The 18,834-nt window shown below is 47.1% G+C and overlaps 6 protein-coding genes across 6 annotated transcripts; 5 read left to right on the forward strand and 1 right to left on the reverse strand.

Annotated features, from left to right (window-relative positions):
- Window positions 1–199: 199 nt before the first annotated feature.
- On the forward strand, window positions 200–2,542 carry GL218_08914 (uncharacterized protein; the record flags this gene model as incomplete). The annotated part of the gene is made up of 5 exons (XM_033585729.1): window positions 200–222; window positions 290–416; window positions 469–880; window positions 935–1,950; window positions 2,000–2,542. The coding sequence occupies 5 exons, from the start codon at window positions 200–202 to the stop codon at window positions 2,540–2,542; spliced, it is 2,121 nt and encodes a 706-aa protein (XP_033440175.1).
- A 646-nt stretch (window positions 2,543–3,188) lies between these two features.
- On the forward strand, window positions 3,189–4,339 carry GL218_08915 (putative mitochondrial carrier C12B10.09; the record flags this gene model as incomplete). The annotated part of the gene is made up of 2 exons (XM_033585730.1): window positions 3,189–3,221; window positions 3,359–4,339. The coding sequence occupies 2 exons, from the start codon at window positions 3,189–3,191 to the stop codon at window positions 4,337–4,339; spliced, it is 1,014 nt and encodes a 337-aa protein (XP_033440176.1).
- A 248-nt stretch (window positions 4,340–4,587) lies between these two features.
- GL218_08916 (uncharacterized protein) lies at window positions 4,588–5,775 on the reverse strand (the record flags this gene model as incomplete). Its single annotated transcript, XM_033585731.1, has 3 exons — window positions 4,588–4,920; window positions 4,997–5,293; window positions 5,359–5,775. 3 exons carry the CDS (start codon window positions 5,773–5,775, stop codon window positions 4,588–4,590), a joined length of 1,047 nt encoding a protein of 348 aa, XP_033440174.1.
- A 4,888-nt stretch (window positions 5,776–10,663) lies between these two features.
- Window positions 10,664–11,400, forward strand: GL218_08917 (UPF0643 protein PB2B2.08; the record flags this gene model as incomplete). The annotated part of the gene is made up of 2 exons (XM_033585732.1): window positions 10,664–11,136; window positions 11,190–11,400. The coding sequence occupies 2 exons, from the start codon at window positions 10,664–10,666 to the stop codon at window positions 11,398–11,400; spliced, it is 684 nt and encodes a 227-aa protein (XP_033440321.1).
- A 1,102-nt stretch (window positions 11,401–12,502) lies between these two features.
- Window positions 12,503–13,725, forward strand: GL218_08918 (Eukaryotic translation initiation factor 3 subunit H; the record flags this gene model as incomplete). Its single annotated transcript, XM_033585733.1, has 3 exons — window positions 12,503–12,556; window positions 12,641–13,110; window positions 13,164–13,725. 3 exons carry the CDS (start codon window positions 12,503–12,505, stop codon window positions 13,723–13,725), a joined length of 1,086 nt encoding a protein of 361 aa, XP_033440172.1.
- A 1,531-nt stretch (window positions 13,726–15,256) lies between these two features.
- Window positions 15,257–16,720, forward strand: GL218_08919 (Adenosylhomocysteinase; the record flags this gene model as incomplete). Its single annotated transcript, XM_033585734.1, has 3 exons — window positions 15,257–16,157; window positions 16,213–16,648; window positions 16,708–16,720. 3 exons carry the CDS (start codon window positions 15,257–15,259, stop codon window positions 16,718–16,720), a joined length of 1,350 nt encoding a protein of 449 aa, XP_033440173.1.
- Window positions 16,721–18,834: the final 2,114 nt, after the last annotated feature.

The raw sequence follows: 18,834 nt of genomic DNA on the forward strand, positions 1-18,834 counted from the left end.
GTATAGACTTGGGCAGCTCGCCGCACCATCTTTCCAATCGTGACGCCATTCGCTCTTTTCAATCCTCACTTTACTATATTATGTTCCTACGAATCGAATCTAGTCGTTCCTAATATATCAGACACTCCATAACATCGAGAGTATTGATTGGCATCTCACAGCAGTACCGCGCCCTTCACCATTAAGTTCTACCGCCGATATGCCTCCACCGGCGGTTCCAGAGTAAGTCACCTCTAAATAATATTATTGTATTTTTCAATTGCATTGTCGGCGCTAATAATCACTGCAGAATTTCGGAAGAGGTCCTACACGAATCAATCGATGCCCGTACCGAGACCTTGGTATCATTGCGTGAGCTTGGTCCTCCTGATCTAGTCCACCTCTTGAAACAAAACCTCAGAAACACTGTAAAACAGGTATGTCGATAAATCAACTTTTCGAGGATCGATGCTAAATTTGCTGGCGCAGACGGGAGTATATCACCATGTCACCGGTGTCGATGCGTCCTCGTCGGCTAGTCTCGCCGCTTATATAAACACCCTCACATATAAGGAGCATGGTCAAGTTGCCACGCACAAGATCGTAGAAGGTCTATACTGCTGCTACAACGCATTCTCCCGACTTGATATGCGCGTCCACGTTACTATTCCCGGGACGGTCGAAGCCTACTGCGTCGACGAGAGGGGAGAGAAACGGAAGGCCACAGACGAATTATGGCTGGAAACATATCTCTGCAGCGTTCTACGTGCCTATTCGTACGCTGACGATGGGAGCGGCGATACTATAAGGAAGATTATGGGTGTGAGACGCTTTAACCCCGTTACCAACACCGAGACCGAACACAGATTTCTGAGCGCTGCCGAGAGCCTCTTTTTCAGGGGTACGCAAACCTACTGTCTATTAGAATTCAGATGCTTACCTTAACTCTTTGCAGGTTGGCAGCTAGGTTCCGATTCCGTCGTGCAGGTTCCGAACAACGTATCGAACCACCTAACCACCGGCCTTCTCAAATATTTCTATACGACAGGACGCTTTACCTCTGGCATCAACCTTTTCGAGAAGTTGAGGAGTCAGAATGTCGAGGTGTCGTCCCTACTTTCAAAGGTTCTCTTCATGGGTAACGAGGAAGTCCAAGGTGTGCGCATATTATACCAGGCTCTCAAGGACTCTCCGATGGATTATGTCATGTTAGATACCCAAGCCGAATTTCTCCTCAAGAAAGCATCGGCGGCCGAAACCCCGGCGCAAAAGGAGGAAAGACTGAAGATGGCGCTAGGTTGCGCGGACCGCAGTACGATCGCCGCGCCCAGCGAATTCGGCACGTGGGCGAGGTTGGCGCAGGTTTACGTTGCTATGGAAGACTGGGAGAACGCGCTCACGATCTTGAACTCTTGCCCTATGTTCACTTACCAAGACAAGGACGCGCCGGTTATGCCAGAGCCGAAGGATGTCTACCTTCCCACCTTACCCGAGACTCGTCTAGAAGAGATCGACAGCGAGCCGGAATCCAGATACGCCGAACAGGTAGATCCAAGCCTGCTTAACCTCCGCGCCGCGTCGTATCGTGGTACTTTCAAACTGGCCTACGGGATTCTCACGGAGATGACGGCAAAGATTGGTTGGGACCAGCTCCTTAAAATACGGAGCAACGTTTTTGTCATGGAGGATGAGTACCGGACAGAAAAGCAGGATAGCGTCCCGCAAGCCCAGTCGACAAAACGCAATCCGAGTATCGACGGGTTACGCGGAACCCCAGAGCCCACGACCAACGGTGATCAGACCGACGAGGAGGAGGCTGACGCTGACGACGAGAAGGCTGATGACGAGAAGAGTGCAACCGATACCGACTCTGTAGCGCCCACGTTAACCAACGGCAACGGCGAAGGGGGCGGTGTAGAGAAGCCGACTCATACCATCGACCCTGGTGAGGTTAAAGCTGACGGAGATAATGTAAGTAACTTTCTTCCGCTTCCGAGGGCTAGTACTAACACATTTACAGAGTGCAACCACCGACGAGCATCTCTCGCGCTTGAATAATAAGCGCCTTTGCGAAAGATGGCTGGACAGCCTGTTTATGGTATTATACGAAGATCTCCGCGTATACACGATATGGAGAACGCAGATGGCCCAGTACAGAGCTCAGTCGATGCAATACAAGAAATCCGCCGAGGAATGGGAGATTCTAGGTGCTCTAGCAGAGCGCCTCCAGCACCACGACGAAGCAGCCGAGGCCTATCGAGCTTGTCTCGCCGCACGGTTCAGCCCGAAGGCGTTATCGGGAATCCTGCGATCGTTCGAGAAGCAGAAGCTGACGAGAGATACCATAGCTGCCGTTATCCGCCTGGTGACCTGGCAGTACCGTTGGTACTCGGAATTCTCTCCGGATCTTCTCCATACGATAAGAGTCTTGATCGAGGAAGAGGGTGCGGTCAAGGTTCGGTCGATCATTCAGGCGACGAGCCTCCCGCAAAATGTGCTGGATCTGACGCACCATTATGCCGCATTATGTGCCACGTTTAGAAGCAGCGGCACAGACGGTTAACGAACTATTAACATGAGGATTGAAATACTTACGGACGAAGTAATGCCTCAACATGATATCCATCTATTCGCGTTTCATCAGTGTAAAACATAGATCATTAATATATGATGCCCATCTTAGCTGCCAGGGATTAAAACGTCGCCGAGGATTCCTTAACCCTGATGTCGAGCAGCAAACTAAAGCGTCGAAAACCTCGCTATAGTGATATGCAAGGTAAGTATTGCAAGGTAAAGTACAGAATTACAATGCCGCTTGTCGCATACCGTATGCCGCATGAAGAATATCGCAAATAATGTAGCTCTACTTACAAAAGATCTAAAATCATATGATGATTATGAGTACTTAAGGTAGTCTATTATCTATGATGCAAAGATTCCGATGCGGTATCTAAGTACCTCGGTAATCAAGACCTATTTACCTCAAATGACCTACTCATTTCCAATCGTACACGTAGCACTGACCAAGTCATTATAGCCTCATATCGCTATAGTAGAGTAGCTAATGCGCATCCCCACGCCACGGGAACTTAGTCTTGCATAATCTTATCAATCTAATCAGATTCGGATCAAAATCGCAAAATCGCAAATCGCAAACTCAACATCGCCATACCACTCCAAGTTCGCCAAGTTACTAAGGAGTTACCGCGATGGGCGGTAATTCAAATCTCGATGTTATGCTGGTAAGTCTATCTCATTTCCACAAGTCTACCCTCTTATTTTTAAATTGCAAATTTTCCAAATCCCCTTTTCCAACTCTATGCTATAAACCGTCGAGAATCTAAGGAATATTCTAATCAATTTTTTCCATAATTTCTAGGCGGGCGGCGGGGCAGCTTTCGTCGTAGATTTGATTGTCTACCCGTTAGATACCTTGAAAACCCGCCAGCAAAGTCGAGATTTCGTCAAGACATTTGCCAACCCGTCTACTAAGACTAAACTACCCTCGCGGCAGCTCTTCAGGGGCTTATACCAGGGTATCGGAATAGTCATAGTTACTACTTTACCTGCCGCGGGAACATTTTTTACTACCTACGAAGCGGCTAAGTCGTTCATCAACCGTCACGGGTCCCCCTTAGGTCTTCCGCAACCCTTAGTGCATGCAGGCGCATCAGCCATAGGGGAATGTGCTTCGTGCCTGGTCCTTACTCCTTCCGAGGTCATCAAGCAAAATGCCCAGATGTTGCAGCAAAAGTCCGGCAGCTCACGCAGGTCTGCTTCCCTTCAAGCCTTAAAGCAGCTGACCGTAAGCGGCACGGGCGTAGGGCGCAAGCTGTTATCGGGATACACCGTTCTAATAGCTCGAAACCTACCTTTTACAGCTATCCAGTTTCCCATCTTCGAATATCTGCGTACTAAGATCTGGAGCCAGCGATCTCGTACGGGCCAATCTAACACGGGGTTCGGCGCGGGAGAGAAGCGAACTCTACTTGAGACTGGCGTTATCACTGGGACAAGTGCTGGGTTGGCGGGTAGCTTGGCTGCTATCGTCACGACTCCTATGGATGTGGTGAAGACACGGATGATGCTTGCAGCCGGGAGCAGCCAGGGTGTAGATCAGGGTGTTCACGACCGGACGCATACGTCTCAAGGCGTAACCAAATACAAGGTACGGGGTGGACTCGCCGTAGCACGCGAAGTTGTTTCGGAGACGGGTATCTCGGGGTTGTTCAGGGGTTCGGCTCTTCGCGCTGTATGGACTCTTGTCGGTAGCGGTCTTTACTTAGGCACATACGAAGTAGCAAAGGTTTGGCTCTCGAGGAGAAAGGGGCAAAGTAGCGAAGATGACGCCTTTATTTAATGAGTACCAACCCGCGTCTCTGGCCGCATTTATAGTACCTATAAGTCCTTGCGGCCAATACCAAAATCTATCCATCATATCCTATCCTGTCCAATCCTGTGCTGCCCTGTCCTATCCTATCCTAAAATGCTAAAATCCCAAGTTGTTAAAATTGGTAAGAAACCAATGTGACGAAAATAAAAAACAAAAGTGTAAAAGAAAACTATCTAAGAAACGCCATATCCGTTCGGCGGAAGCTAACTCATCTCTCATCCCGAAGTATACACCATCCTAAAAAGCCCAGCCGGATCGCCAGTACTTGCAATTCGAGGCTGGCAGAAACTAATACCCTCAAGTACGACCTCATTTCCACTTTTGTCCTTCCCGCAGCTAACTTCGCCTTTCCAGCAGTCGTACTGCGGCGTGAAGGCATAGAATGCTATAGTTCCTGCCTCCTGCCTTCCCGCCTCAGACGAAGCCGTAATGTTGGTTTGCGTTAGAGTTGTTCCAGTCTCGTCCATCCAGCTCTGCGCGATGTTGAAACTTATACCCACAGACACCTTTGAGTCTACGATAAAGTCGACACCAGTATCTATCTTGACCTAAGAGGGGAAAGCTCGCGTTAGCAAAATCAATACATCCTATCGATGGTTAGATATAAGTATCTCGTGAACATACATCAACTCCTTCCTCAGTAGTCCAAGAATACGACTGGAAATGAGACACGGCCGTGCTGACCATCTTGCTCAGGGTTATAGAATGCGTGCAAGTCGGCGGGGCCTCGCAGGTCTGTGGCCTGGTGACGGCTATTTGTTGACCATCTTCGATAGTAGGCGTAGCATTGTAAGACTTTACCGTACAGTTCGGAGGATCACCACTGACGCTCTCGACGGGGCTCGGATACTGAACTTCGATTTCCGCAATAGCGCAGTCGTCGCGGCCGCAGCAGAAGCTGGTAATCAAGTCGACGTTGGGCTTCTTTTCGTTAACAATACTTCCTAATAACTAGATTCGGTGGACGCTATAATCTCCAAACTTACACTTAGAGCCGTATAGTAGCAGCCCTCTTCGGCTACTCTTAGCATCTCATCTCCGGGCAACTGACTGAGAGATTGCCATTCCCTCGGAGTATCCCTCATCAGTATAAACTGACAGGTCGGGTCTGGCTGCTCTACTTTCCAATACACGAACTGAGTCCCTGCATCCTGTGCGTAATCGCCGGTTGCTGCCGCGGCTGGGAACGTTATATTATTGAAGGCGTGACCACCGTCGTAAGTCCCTCGTTCTTTAATGGAATGATCTATGGGAAGTTTGCTGTTTTCGATAAGCATCCCATCGGTCCAAATCTCAAGAGGCTGGCTGCAGCTCTTTTCTTTGTACGCGGTAAAGCTGGGTTGGGCAGAAGCGAATGTAGACGAGAGCAGGAAGAGGGATAGAAGAGTTATTGGTGAAGCCATCTTGGAAATATGTTGAAGAGCTTTCTCTTGAATGATAATAGTTAAACCTGCAAGTTGGAATGTTCCTAGATTTGAGTCCCTAAAGATAAAATATTCTCGAGAGGTCAGATTGGGAGTTCCCTACTCTTATATATTCATCTCGACGGATATACCAGGCATAGGAACTCCTTTCTCTCAACATCCATATGGGCAATATCGGGACATCCAAGATAACAAAACGGGAATATCCCTTCCTCTCGATGAGTCTCTTGAATAAGCTTTACCGACGAACCTGATACCCATAATTGCCCCTATGTTATCCTTAGCGTATCCTCTCCTAACAATCCAAGCTACGGAGTTGACACACGTGGTTCCTCTTCGCGGCTAGGTTATTGGATATTTCCATACTGTTCTAAAAAGACGACTAGGATGATGATCCGAAAGGCCGGGGCTCTTAACTATAGGAGTATCCATTATGATCACTCGTTCGAGTATACCTTAGCTTCTCTCTCGTAGTTTGCTACCAACCTCCGCAGGTTTAAGACCCGACATACCGTTACCGCTTTTCTTATCTTGTTTCTATTCGCAATATTCTTACTAATAACAAATACGTTTCGAAATCTCGACCCCTCATTAGGCTTCAAATCATAGCAAAACCCGTGCAATGTGGGCTTCTGGGCAACCCGCCCACTTCTTGGAAATCTGGGGAAGAACTTCGCGATAGATACAGAATCCACGCGGGTCTAGACGAAAGAGGTACATAGATATGATAGTTAGGGTTAGGGCTATATTCTCCACCGAACCCATTTCATCTACTATCTCCAGAGCCGTACTACGGTACACTAGTTTGACATATTTGAATGCTGCCTCCTTAGTTACACTTCATATAGAATTACGATACCATTTCATCAGCCAGTCTCCTCGAAGGTAACGTCTTAATACGTGATTAGGGCAGCAAATTGACATCATATGATAGTCCATCAAAGTAGTCCCGACCTGTAACCGTATGACCCATGTATAGGCAAACATGAACGCGGGACATTTCATGAAGATAAGTGGATCTACGTTTCGCGAGACTTTGATTTGTGCTATGTGATCTACTGTATGAGGTACTAAGATATGTATGGAGACCTCAGCGTAGGATAAGGCTGCGGATTCTAGAAGAGTATCTGTGGAGTTGATTTCTATCGACTGTGGTACCCAACGAGATTTTGAAGAATGATGATGACAGTATGACTAGCCTTAATACGACGCAAACTATTCGTCTTGAATAATGGCTATTTTCGTCCCGACGTGGAGAAACTTGACCGAGCCGTATGGCCTTACGTTGTACAGCTTCGACCTAACTCGGTGTAATTTTAAATAGTGGTTATACCTACGTTAGACTGATGGTTCTCATCTTCGTTTCTATAGGAATATTATGTTTGCATCACTAAACTCGACCTAATTTCTTCAAAGATTCAATGGTTGAGGCACTAAAAAAGCCGCCACCGCTCCAGACAACTCTTGTTTGCTATGTCGTTTCAAAAATAGCAAGATATAACCTCTATCTTAGTATTCCTAACAGGACAATTTACGTCACTTAATTAGTTCCGTAATCTACATAACATAACTCACGCCAAGTATAGACCAGTTATATTGGCTTCGAGGTTTCCCCGTGGGGTTAAGATCCTACTAATACCCACCATTAAAATGTATTTGATACGTTATGATGAGAGCCGAGTTTGTTTTATCCAACAACCAACCCGGGATACTAGTTTAAGACTTCGAGGTTAGCTCTCACCGTATAAGTCTAACTACCACTAAGCATACCTACTAGACATCCATAGCATCTAGAAGGATTCTAGGGGGTATCATCTAAGTATAGCGAATGGTTCAGATAGCTAACCGAGATAGATAAAAAATAGGGCAAAAAACCACGTGCCATGACGGTGGAGAGAATCTACTGTATCGGTAATTCAACGACGATCCTCTTCACCGAGCCTCTCTCGTGACGATTTCTTGACAACACAACTCTCACACTTCTCTCTAAACCCCGCAACCCAGAGATAAAGGGACTTCGTCAAAATCCACGACTAGCCACATTTTAAATATCACCGATACGATTGGTTCGTCCAGTGAAGTGTAAGGAAAAGGCTAGAACATGATATGATGGGCCCATTCTAAGATTACTGGTTGTCAACTCGGTACCTAAATAATGGACCTCCGAGGAACTATGCGGGAAAGCCCAACATCTTCGCTTTAACATCGGTGTATGATACTCAAAGGTAAGCGTGTCAGACTAATGTCCCTCAACCTTCTGCATTTCGAGCTGGCCAATACTTATCAGCTATACAGACACGCGGAAATTAAGCGCGGGATTTTGAAATCTAAGAATATGAAAGTGTCTACACCGAAAGATAGCAGACGCGGATACAAGTTTATAACATGAATTACATAAATCGTACTTTAAGGAGAACAGCAGGATCCTTTATTGCTGACATTATAGAGTGCTGGTGTACGTAGAAAGCGAATTGGGTCGTGATATTAGTATTTTAAAAGCTACATGTTTCAAGACTCTAAGATAACATGTCCGATCTACCTTCGATTGTTCATTGGGTTGGTCTTGGGTCCTACTTCCTGGATATAGAATTATTCAAGAGCTCAAATTGATTCTATCTAATATTCAGAGACGGCTCTTTCAAACGTCCATGTTCTACAAGTTCCCCTAAGGTATCGATATCAACTATGGGTCTTAGACAAAACGATCCATGAAATTCAGCAACTTTCCGGTAATAGTATACATTAAGGACGAGTTGGTAGTTAGAACCAAGAGCCCGTTAGTCTTACGCGTCACGAGGACCACCTGGCTCCCTCATCTACCCGGTTCAAGATATATAAACCTATTTGATATTGAGCTTGAAATAGATAGTAGAGAGAATATCATCCGTACAAGACCTTCGTTTATAAGAAACAACTGCGCTCCTGAAGATCGAGCTAAAATGTAAGACGGAACATATCGTTCGAATATTTTAAGCTTAGATCTACGACAAAATTATTAGTACGTGACGAGTCAAGGCTGATACTTATGCGGTGAAATATTTTCCTTATTAAATCCGCCGGCCGAGTCGGGTTAGGAGCCACTAGGTTGTAGATAGCTTCTCCTTTTTGAACAGCATTGTCGCTATTCTGAGATGATCCCGTGGGGCATTCGGTAATCATTATAGTAGATCTCGTCTTTTGCTCGGCAACTTATCGAACATGGGTTAATATTGCCTTGTCGTTTTCGAGGGTATGTCGACTCCAACGACCTGGATCAGCCGCGAAGCGAGTATCGCATTTTTTTGATTCGCAAGGGCAATTCAGGCGGATTGAATAAAGTTACATCTGCAAGGGGGGGTTCGAGAATCTAGGACGCTCCGAGACTTGTTACCGGCATCGGCATCGGCGCCGTATTCCCTGTGACGGGGATTCTTGGCATTTGGACCCTTTCAGATTAGGTATCAGAGGTCTCGGAGATAATCCGTCAAGGCTTAGTGTTATACCTGTTATACCTACTGTTATGCTATTATACCATTATAACCTACCAATATTATACTTACCTAGGTTAGGTACCTAGGTATTAGTGGCTATTATCCGCCGTGACGATCTTCCTTCTTTGGTTGACGCTTCGCATTATCTAGGACCTATCGACTATGTGCGCAACGCTGTAATCCGGCGGAACGGGATGATAATCGAATTGGTTGGATATTGTATACGAGCAAGGTAGACTTCGGGGATGACGGCAGCCAAACTCGCTTTTGAAAGGCGTAACATGTCGAGATTGGAGGGTTGCAAAAATGATAAAAAAAAATGAAGGTTCGCCAACGCACAATTCAGTCATTATAGTCGTGAAACTTTGCGATGAGATAGATGGTCGGTTGATATCATCGTATCATTCTATTCCTATCTTCATGTAACAGCCGAGAAGCGTGAAGAACGAACCCGATCGACTCCGATTCGTCAATTCCGTCACGATGATCTAAGCATGGATACCTAGCCTAGATAGGGTGCCTGTACCTGGTATATAAACCTAGCATCTAGGTATCTAAGGTATCTAGTTAGATACGTAGACAGGCATATCGCAATGTATTAGCCCTATCAAACACGTTGTCTATCAAGATCGAGGCCGCATTGGTGGGTCGTGCTGCGGTTACATGCTTGACCTGTTCTCTCAAGCGGGCTGCATGATACATCAGATTGATTGTCGACTTGATTGATTAGATGCTGGGCTCATAATCCTAGGGATTCCAGGGATCCTAGGGTCTGTAGAGTCGCATAGTTTTTCATTGTCACCTTAGGTAGTTTCTAGGTCTCAAGGGTCAAAAGTTGGAAACGGGAAGAAGCGAAAAGTGAGTGGTTTTATATGTCATCTTTTACTATTTAGTTCGACATTCGTAATCCTAGCATAATTTAGTACTGGGATTGTCTTACCTGGCTAAATGTTGTGGTCGATGGTATCAATGGTTTGCGGGATGGCGCGATCAGTTCCGCGGTGGAAAACGCCCCAGAAATTTTTACCCAACTCACACAAAGAAGAAATACGCATTATCATGCAGCTGGATCCGCTCGCCATACCGCTGGTCGATGGTAACTTGGGGAGATCTTCTTGCTTTGCCTTGTCGATGTGACTGTGATAAACTCACCCGTCCATTTGAGCCTGATAGTCATGCTTCTTGACAGCCACCTTTACATCACCTTGAAATCCCAAGAGGTCCCCTAAGATAAAAACCGCCTGGGGCCCTACTTTGCATCCACCATATCTCTTCGACGCTTTTTAAGAAACACTATACCTCTAGACCCGATTTTATCATCCTCTCTACCCTCTCTGCCTTCTCTATCCCCTTAGCCGACCTAGTATTTTAGAAACTATTTCGTCAACACCCCTAGTATGGCCGTAGATAAAGTATTACCACACCTCGCGGAGATACCCTCCGACATTCCTCGAGGGAAGGAATCGCTGGAGGTTTCGACGCAGGAGATTGCGATACCTCTAAGCGATAGCGTCGATGGACCCATACGCGACGGGCACTTCCTAGTCCAGTCGCCATATACCGAAAAGGAGCACTTGCTCGACTTGAGAACCCTCGACGAGGAGAATGCATTACTCGCTCAAGCGCTAGTTCGTATGAGGAACCTGCGGCCAGACTATGCCACCGCTCCTTATACCGAAACCTTTAACTGGAACGAAATCATCGAGGAATTAACGCGACTCGTGCGAGAACGTAGCCACAGGTGGAAGGAAACTTCCTTCTTCATAGTAGCTTTCCGGTCGCAGATTCCGCCGACAACTGTGTACGAGGATCTAGGCGCCTTAGATAAGGTAGCGCACGCCGAGGCGATAGCCAGCGGTGGCTTTCTCAAGTAGGTGTCGGTCCCGGCAAGGATGACGGAAGACGCGCGCTAACAAGCTCCAGATATTGGTTCGGACATCCTGATAAGGACGGCAGAAACCTTGCGACGTGCGTGTGGAGGTCGCAGGAAGAAGCAGTCAAGGGAGGAGTCGGACGTGGACATCGAAAAGCAGCGGCGGCCACCAGGTCGTTGTACTCGCATTGGAAGATTGACCGGCATAGGCTTATCATCCGAGATGACGTGAAAAGCTGGGAGCTTATTGACTGGGAATGAGGGACGTAGGGTTACACTAGACTGCACGGTGATCGCCCGGCATGTTGGTCCCTAATGTTGGTCCTCATATGCCTGAGAGGTGCCTGAGAGGTGCCCGTGTTTGGCGAATGGGAGCGGTCCGCGGCTGACGGACCCTCGACAGCTTTTGCTTTTTGTTTTTGCTTGTGATTTTCCAGCTAGATATCGGTTATCGGCTGTCGTGTAAGACGGCAATAGATGATAGATCCATCGGTGTAAGGCGTCTAGATAGGACCAAGAGAAAAGAAAAAAATAGATATGCGTTTCCGTACATCGGAAGTATATCTTCCCTCTCCTAATCGAGGCTTGACCCACGACGAAAACCAGCATTGAGTCTCTTCCGGTGGCGATAAAGGAGAGCTAACATGATTTCTGCCCCGGCTAGTTAGATCCTAGTGTATGTATGTCCTTCTGTTCTTGTATCTTTATGATTGGGGTGGTGATGGATAATCCACTTGGGTTATAGGAGTATTTTGACAACCCTCATCGTATATACTTATCGTATATTCATCGTATATGGATAAAACACCACTAGCATATGGCAAAAGAGTATAAATCTTGGAAGGAGACGACGTTGCTTTGAGGCTCTTTAAATATGTTTTTTGTGGAATGTCGACATGGAAAATGACAACATGGCGTGGGGGTTCCAGAGTGGGATGTTTGTTACTTCATCAGCAACTGAGCATTGATGCCAACGCCAGCGTGTTTCCTTTGAACAGGGGTTAGAGCTTTTAATTGCATATCTGAATTGATTCTTTACGTTATTTGAGTGTTTTCTTAGTACCTGCCCTATGTAGGTTAATCAAGATACCGGGAGCTGCGGGGTACCTATATGTCTGATTACCTAAGGTACCTGAGAAAGAAGTGAAAAAAAAAAAGGCTTAATGTTATGCCGTTTCCTGTACTACAGACCTACTACAGGTGCCCCTCAGCTGGCAGGCAATTTTCCCATTTTGTAACCCACAAGAATCGCATCCCACTAAAACCTCAAAATCTTAACCAGATTCGCAACTTCGTCACCCGCAACAACTAAATCCGAATCGAATCCCTCCCATACATTCGGCATAAGAAGTAGTTCGCGATCATGGCCGACTCTCTAAAGGATACGCCGTTTAAGACGGTTCAGGTTGAGGCTCTGGTTAGTATTTACGGTTTCTACCTATGCCACCTCGAATCAGCCTACGATCAAGTCGCTAACCGCTAACTGCTATATCGTATGTAGGTCGTTATGAAAATAGTTAAGCACTGCTCAAACAGCTTCCCTTCGACTGCTACGGGTTCCATCGTTGGTATGGACAAAGATGGTATCCTCGGAATCACAAACACTTTCCCCTTCCCTACGGTCGACGTAACGAACGTCGAGGGCGGCCACCAGAACGACGCGTCTGCACTTGCCGCTGCCGCACCGCGCGCCAAAGCAAATATCATCTACCAGAACGACATGATCCGACATCTCAAAGAGGTCAACGTCGACGCCAACAACGTGGGCTGGTATACGAGCGCTACGATGGGTAACTTCGTCAACTCTAGCTTTATCGAGAACCAGTACCATTATCAGCGAGAGAACGAACGGACCGTAGCCCTAGTTCACGATGTCAGCCGCAGTTCGCAGGGTGCGCTAAGCCTTCGCGCATTCAAACTGACGCAGAACTTCATGACGGCATTCAAGGAGGGGAAATTCACAACTGACAGGTCAGAACATAACGGCCGCTAAGTAAGGGACTATATGCTGACACACGGGATAGTTTACAAAAGTCGAAACTCTCATTCAAGGATATCCTCGTCGAATTCCCTATCCACGTCCACAACTCGCATCTCCTAACTTCCTACCTCCACCAGCTACCCTCTGCCGCTTTGGAGACGGACGTGACGATGCCAACATCTCTTTCCGATCTGCAAGGCGAACCTATCAAGATGCCGCTTCATCCGTCGGTCGACATTCTCGACCTCTCGATAGATCCTTTCCTAGAGAAGACGTGTGATCTTCTACTCGATAGTATCGAGTCTCATTACACCGAGCTAAACAACCACCAGTACTACCAGAGGCAGCTTGCCCGCGAGCAGACTAAGATTACGGCGTGGCAGACGAAGCGAAAGGCGGAGAACGCGGGGCGTGTTGCGGCTAAGCAACAGCCTCTTCCGGAAGATGAATGGCAACGAATCTTCAAGCTTCCTCAGGAACCTAGCCGATTGGAAGGCATGCTGAATGCGAAACAGGTCGAGCAGTACAGCAAGCAAATAGACGGGTTCACAGCCAATGTCAGCGCGAAGATGTTCGCCGTTAGGGGTAATCTTCTTCCCGAATAAGGGTTATAAAGAGGGGAAAAGGGGGTAATTGATATAGATGCATGTGGCCCGGCGTCCGGAGGCGTTTCAGGGTTTCTACTTCGGGTCCGTAGAGCTGAGTCCATCGAGTCATTCTAAATCTCTGTTTGACTTGCAGCGGGGCGGAGCTTATACGTAGCATAGGAATTTAAGCACATGAAGCTGAAGGCTGAAGTCAAGGAAGGCATAATGTCTGCCCTGTCTAGGGCCATGTCCAGAGTGTTCGTAGGATGCTAGCGTAAGCATTGATATGCCTTTGCTGAAGCAACCCGAACAGCCATGGCCGGGGATTTGGATTTTAGGAACAATACTTCCGATCTTTTACGGCCGACATTTTCACGGCCGAGGTTTTATATCCTCATATAGTCAGTCTACACGTATATCTCATGTTAGGAGATACAGTACCTACTTAGATATATAAGTAAAAATTCGTACAGCACACATATAATTGTATCTCGATTCTCCGTCAGTTATCAATTTCAATTGCAATTATAATACCTCTATAAACCGTGCTCACCGTAGTTATCTGAAGATACAGATATAAACGGGTAATAGAAAGTAAAGCGACGCCACCAATCTAATAGGTCTTACTCTTTCAATCCTGCGTGGGATTCTACCTTGAGGGTCGAATTCCGTTGTCAGGAGTTAGCTAAGCACTACGAGTAGAAAATGCGGAAGATGTGGATGTATTCGAGACACATGGACCTATTAGAAGAGAGAAATGAGGTGATACGTACTTCACGGAGTTACTAAGATTCCAACAACACACGCAAAAAGATTTGCCGAATGGATGGATGAGGCGGGATGAGGGGCATTTTTTCAGGGACCAAATCCTCTAGTCCAATATTAGTTTAGCGTTAGTGTAAGCAATCAGCGTCAACCACTCAATCTTCCACAATCCATCTATCGTTTCCCAGTAGACTTTTAGAAAGAGGGGCTGGAGGGGTAGACTTGCAGAACTCGTAGCTGATAGAGAAAAAATCCAAAATACTTAGTCTACCATCCTTTCTTCCTATATTAGATCCGTACCTAATCTACCTAATCTTACCACAATAGGTACATACTTTCTATCTATATTATTTTCTAGGGCTCTAATAAGCTACCTTAAGGCTTTAACCTACCACCAGCTTTTACCAGCTTAGGTACTTTAGCTTACCTTAGGTACTTTGTAGTACTTTGCAGTATTTTAGGTATTTTAGGGTATCTTTCTCCTCCGTTCATTTCTTTCCCTTCTTCTCCTCATCTTTCCCTTTCCCTTACCATTCCAATTTGTCTCACTTTCCCTCGGGCATCATCTGTAAGTCATAATAGTCATAACACCAAAGTCATACACATCTGGTTACTTACGGCTACCTACTTCGAGTTTTATTTGCTAATCTTTGTCTTACGTAGAACATCCGTTCTTCCCGCTTGCTCATCCTCCTTCACCGCCCCTCACACATATCAGTTATCTCAGTACGTCCTTCTACCTCTATAATAGTACCGTAGCAGTGCCGCTAACAACCACTTAGAGATGGCTGCTCCCGCTAGCAAGTTCAAGGTCGCAGACCTCTCTCTTGCCGCCTTTGGCCGCAAAGAGATCGAGCTCGCGGAGAACGAGATGCCCGGTCTGATGGCTATCCGAAAGAAGTATGCCGCCGACCAACCTCTCGCCGGTGCCCGCATCGCCGGTTGTCTACATATGACCATCCAGACCGCCGTCCTGATCGAGACCTTAACGTCTCTCGGTGCCGAGGTTACCTGGACATCTTGCAACATCTTCTCCACACAGGACCACGCCGCCGCCGCCATCGCTGCTGCCGGTGTCCCCGTCTTCGCCTGGAAGGGTGAGACCGAGGAGGAGTACAACTGGTGCTTGGAACAGCAGCTCACAGCTTTCAAGGACGGCAAGAAGCTTAACCTAATCCTAGACGACGGTGGTGACTTGACTCACCTCGTCCACGACAAGTACCCCGACATGCTGAAGGACTGCTTCGGTGTTTCAGAGGAGACTACCACTGGTGTCCACCACTTATACCGAATGCTAAAGAACAACACCCTCCTCGTCCCCGCCATCAACGTCAACGACAGCGTCACCAAGAGCAAGTTTGACAACCTCTACGGCTGCCGCGAGTCTCTGATCGACGGTATCAAGCGCGCCACAGATGTCATGATTGCCGGTAAGATTGCTGTCGTTGCTGGTTTCGGTGACGTCGGCAAGGGTTGTGCCATGGCTCTTCACGGAATGGGTGCCCGCGTCCTCGTTACCGAAGTCGACCCCATCAACGCCCTCCAGGCTGCCATGGCCGGCTTCCAGGTTACCACCATGGAGAAGGCTGCTCCCATCGGACAGATCTTTGTCACCACTACCGGCTGCCGAGATATCCTTGTCGGATCTCACTTCGAGGCCATGCCCAACGACGCAATTGTTTGCAGTACGTATACGCCGTGCTAATAGCTTTACCGACGCAGTAGCTAACCGTTTTATAGACATTGGCCACTTCGATATTGAGATCGACGTCGCCTGGTTGAAGAAGAACGCGAAGAGCGTCCAGAACATCAAGCCTCAGGTAGACCGTTTCGTCATGGCCAGCGGCCGACACATCATCCTCTTAGCTGAGGGCCGATTGGTCAACCTCGGCTGTGCCACCGGTCACTCCTCCTTCGTCATGTCTTGCTCCTTCAGCAACCAGGTTCTAGCGCAGATCATGCTGTTCAAGGCTCAAGACAAGGCTTTCGGCCAGAAGTACGCCGCTTTCGCCAAGACGGAGAAGCTTCCCGTCGGCGTCTACGTGCTGCCCAAGGTCCTAGACGAGGAGGTCGCCAGACTTCATCTTAGCCACGTCAACGCCGAACTCACCACCCTTACCAAGGTGCAAGGCGAATACCTCGGATTAGAACTTGAGGGTCCCTTCAAGAGCGACCTGTACGTTTCCCTCTCCTCCCGCACGTTTCCTTACTTGCCTTGCTAATAAGATTTCGTAGCTACCGATACTAATTTCAACCTCGTACATCAATTACTAATGTGCACGATCGTCAACATTGTGCATCTACAGTCGAGTTCATATATAGCTCGCTTAACCCCCTCGATTAAGTAGGGGTTGGTCTGTGTTTCAACAAGCATGAGTCTACGCATCAACTGGCATTGGGGAAATAGGGCATGAGGAATCAAAAAGGGCCAGGAGTGCCGGCAGGTCATTTTTTTCAACAAAAACGGCGTTGGCATTTTTATCTATAACATGATTCCCCTCATGGCGTTTTGAGATTTCAAAGACTGAGGAACTAGTCGAGGTTCATGCAGCTAGAGAAAGCTGAGCAATATCCGTCAACCGGATCTGGATAGAAAATAGAAGCAGCCACTGCGCATTTCTGTCTAAACGTAATCCACAGTGGTATTTGTGATTTGCTCGGAGTACAGAAACGATATAATATGCTTCACAACCGAGTCTACAGCCAAGATGGGATAGGCAGCTATATGGCCTTCTTAAGTGAGTATCCCTGATATTGTCGCTGTCATCTTCTAGATAGCTGAGTTAGTGCTCTCTTATTTTTCTTTCGTAGAGATTTCTTTGTTCATGTCTCTACGCCCTTAGCTATGAACGAATTATTCATTACCCCTTATCCTATCAATCTCCTCACTTGAAGCCACTCTAAACAATGGCCTCATCTCAGAGCAAGATAGCCGAGCTAGCAGCTGCAGTGGCGACTCATACTCGTCGAATTGGTAGCTACATCGCCGAAAAGGGTCTATCGATTCGATATCCCCAATAAGATACCCATGAACGGAGAGACCACATACGAGGACCTAGCAGCTACTATTGGCCTCGACTGTACTGCAACTACTCGTATCTTACCTTTCGGTATTGCAAACCGCATCTTTAGAGCCTCGACCCGGTGTCATTTCGCACTCTGCAGCCTCTAGGCATATCGCAGAGGACTCGGGTATTGTAGACTGGGTTGGCGCTAATGTAGATGATATGTGGCCATCGGCGCAAAAGGTTGTCGATTCGCTGGCTAGATGGCTCCTTGCCGATGAACCGACTCAGACTGTAAGCGGATAGATCTCTGCAGGCAGTTATGACTATAATCTACTTACAGCTAGCTCATAGGGATTATCGCTAGCTAACGAGACCAACGATTCTATGCTGAGCTTTCCAATAATCCCGAACGAGCGCGCCGTTTCGGTGGAGCTATGAGCTTCTTCACGACAGGCCCTAGGTATTCCGTACATCATTTAACAGACAACTTTGCTTGGAACTCGCTGGGTTCCGGAACCGTCGTAGATGTCGGCGGGTCTCACGGCGATGCGGCATTTGCTTTAACACGTAAATATCCTAACCTCAACTTGATAGTTCAGGAGCTTCCCGAAGTAGTTGCAAGCTCTAAAGCGATAGAGAGACTAAACGTCCGATTCATGACACATGATTTCTTTGAAGAACAGCCGATCAACAACGCCGATGCTTATACTATTGGATCCTTCATAACTGGCCGGACAAATACTGTATCAAAATTCTCGAGGCCTTGATCCCAGCTTCGAATCCGGGCTCGCGGGTTCTTATTATAGACTTTGTGATGCCTCCGCCGTGTCTTACCAAACAGCGTTGAACGAAAGCTGAGGTTAGTATCTGGAAACTTGATCATCTCAATGGTGTTAACAATTCTCGTAGAGCTATGGACCTAACGATGCTTAAAATTGGCAGTGCGAAAGAGCGCGACCTCGACGAGTGGAAATCTTTGTTTGAACAGGCTGATTCGAGGTTCGTGCTTAAAGGCATGTAGCAACCCCAGGTGTCTAGCCTTGCTATTCTCGAGATAACATGGAAAGTACAAAAATGATAGGTTAGACGGGAGAGATATTATTGATTGTCTCAAGCTATGCGCAATAATGATAGCAGCATCATAACCTCAAGCCATACCTCGACCACGAAACTAAATCTACAGTCTATTCGTATCGGTAAATATCAAGACTCGCAATGCATATCGTCGATACATTCCGTCGATTCTTATATACTACACGCCGCAACTACTGTATAAAATCCATCTCTTTTTATCTACCGTGTAATTCTATGATGCCGCATTAGTCGAAAGCTCTATAGCTGCCCGTCTGGCCGA

This window comes from Daldinia childiae (genome assembly GCF_008694065.1).
Source record: "Daldinia childiae strain JS-1345 chromosome Unknown Scaffold14, whole genome shotgun sequence".
NCBI classification, from domain to species: domain Eukaryota; kingdom Fungi; phylum Ascomycota; class Sordariomycetes; order Xylariales; family Hypoxylaceae; genus Daldinia; species Daldinia childiae.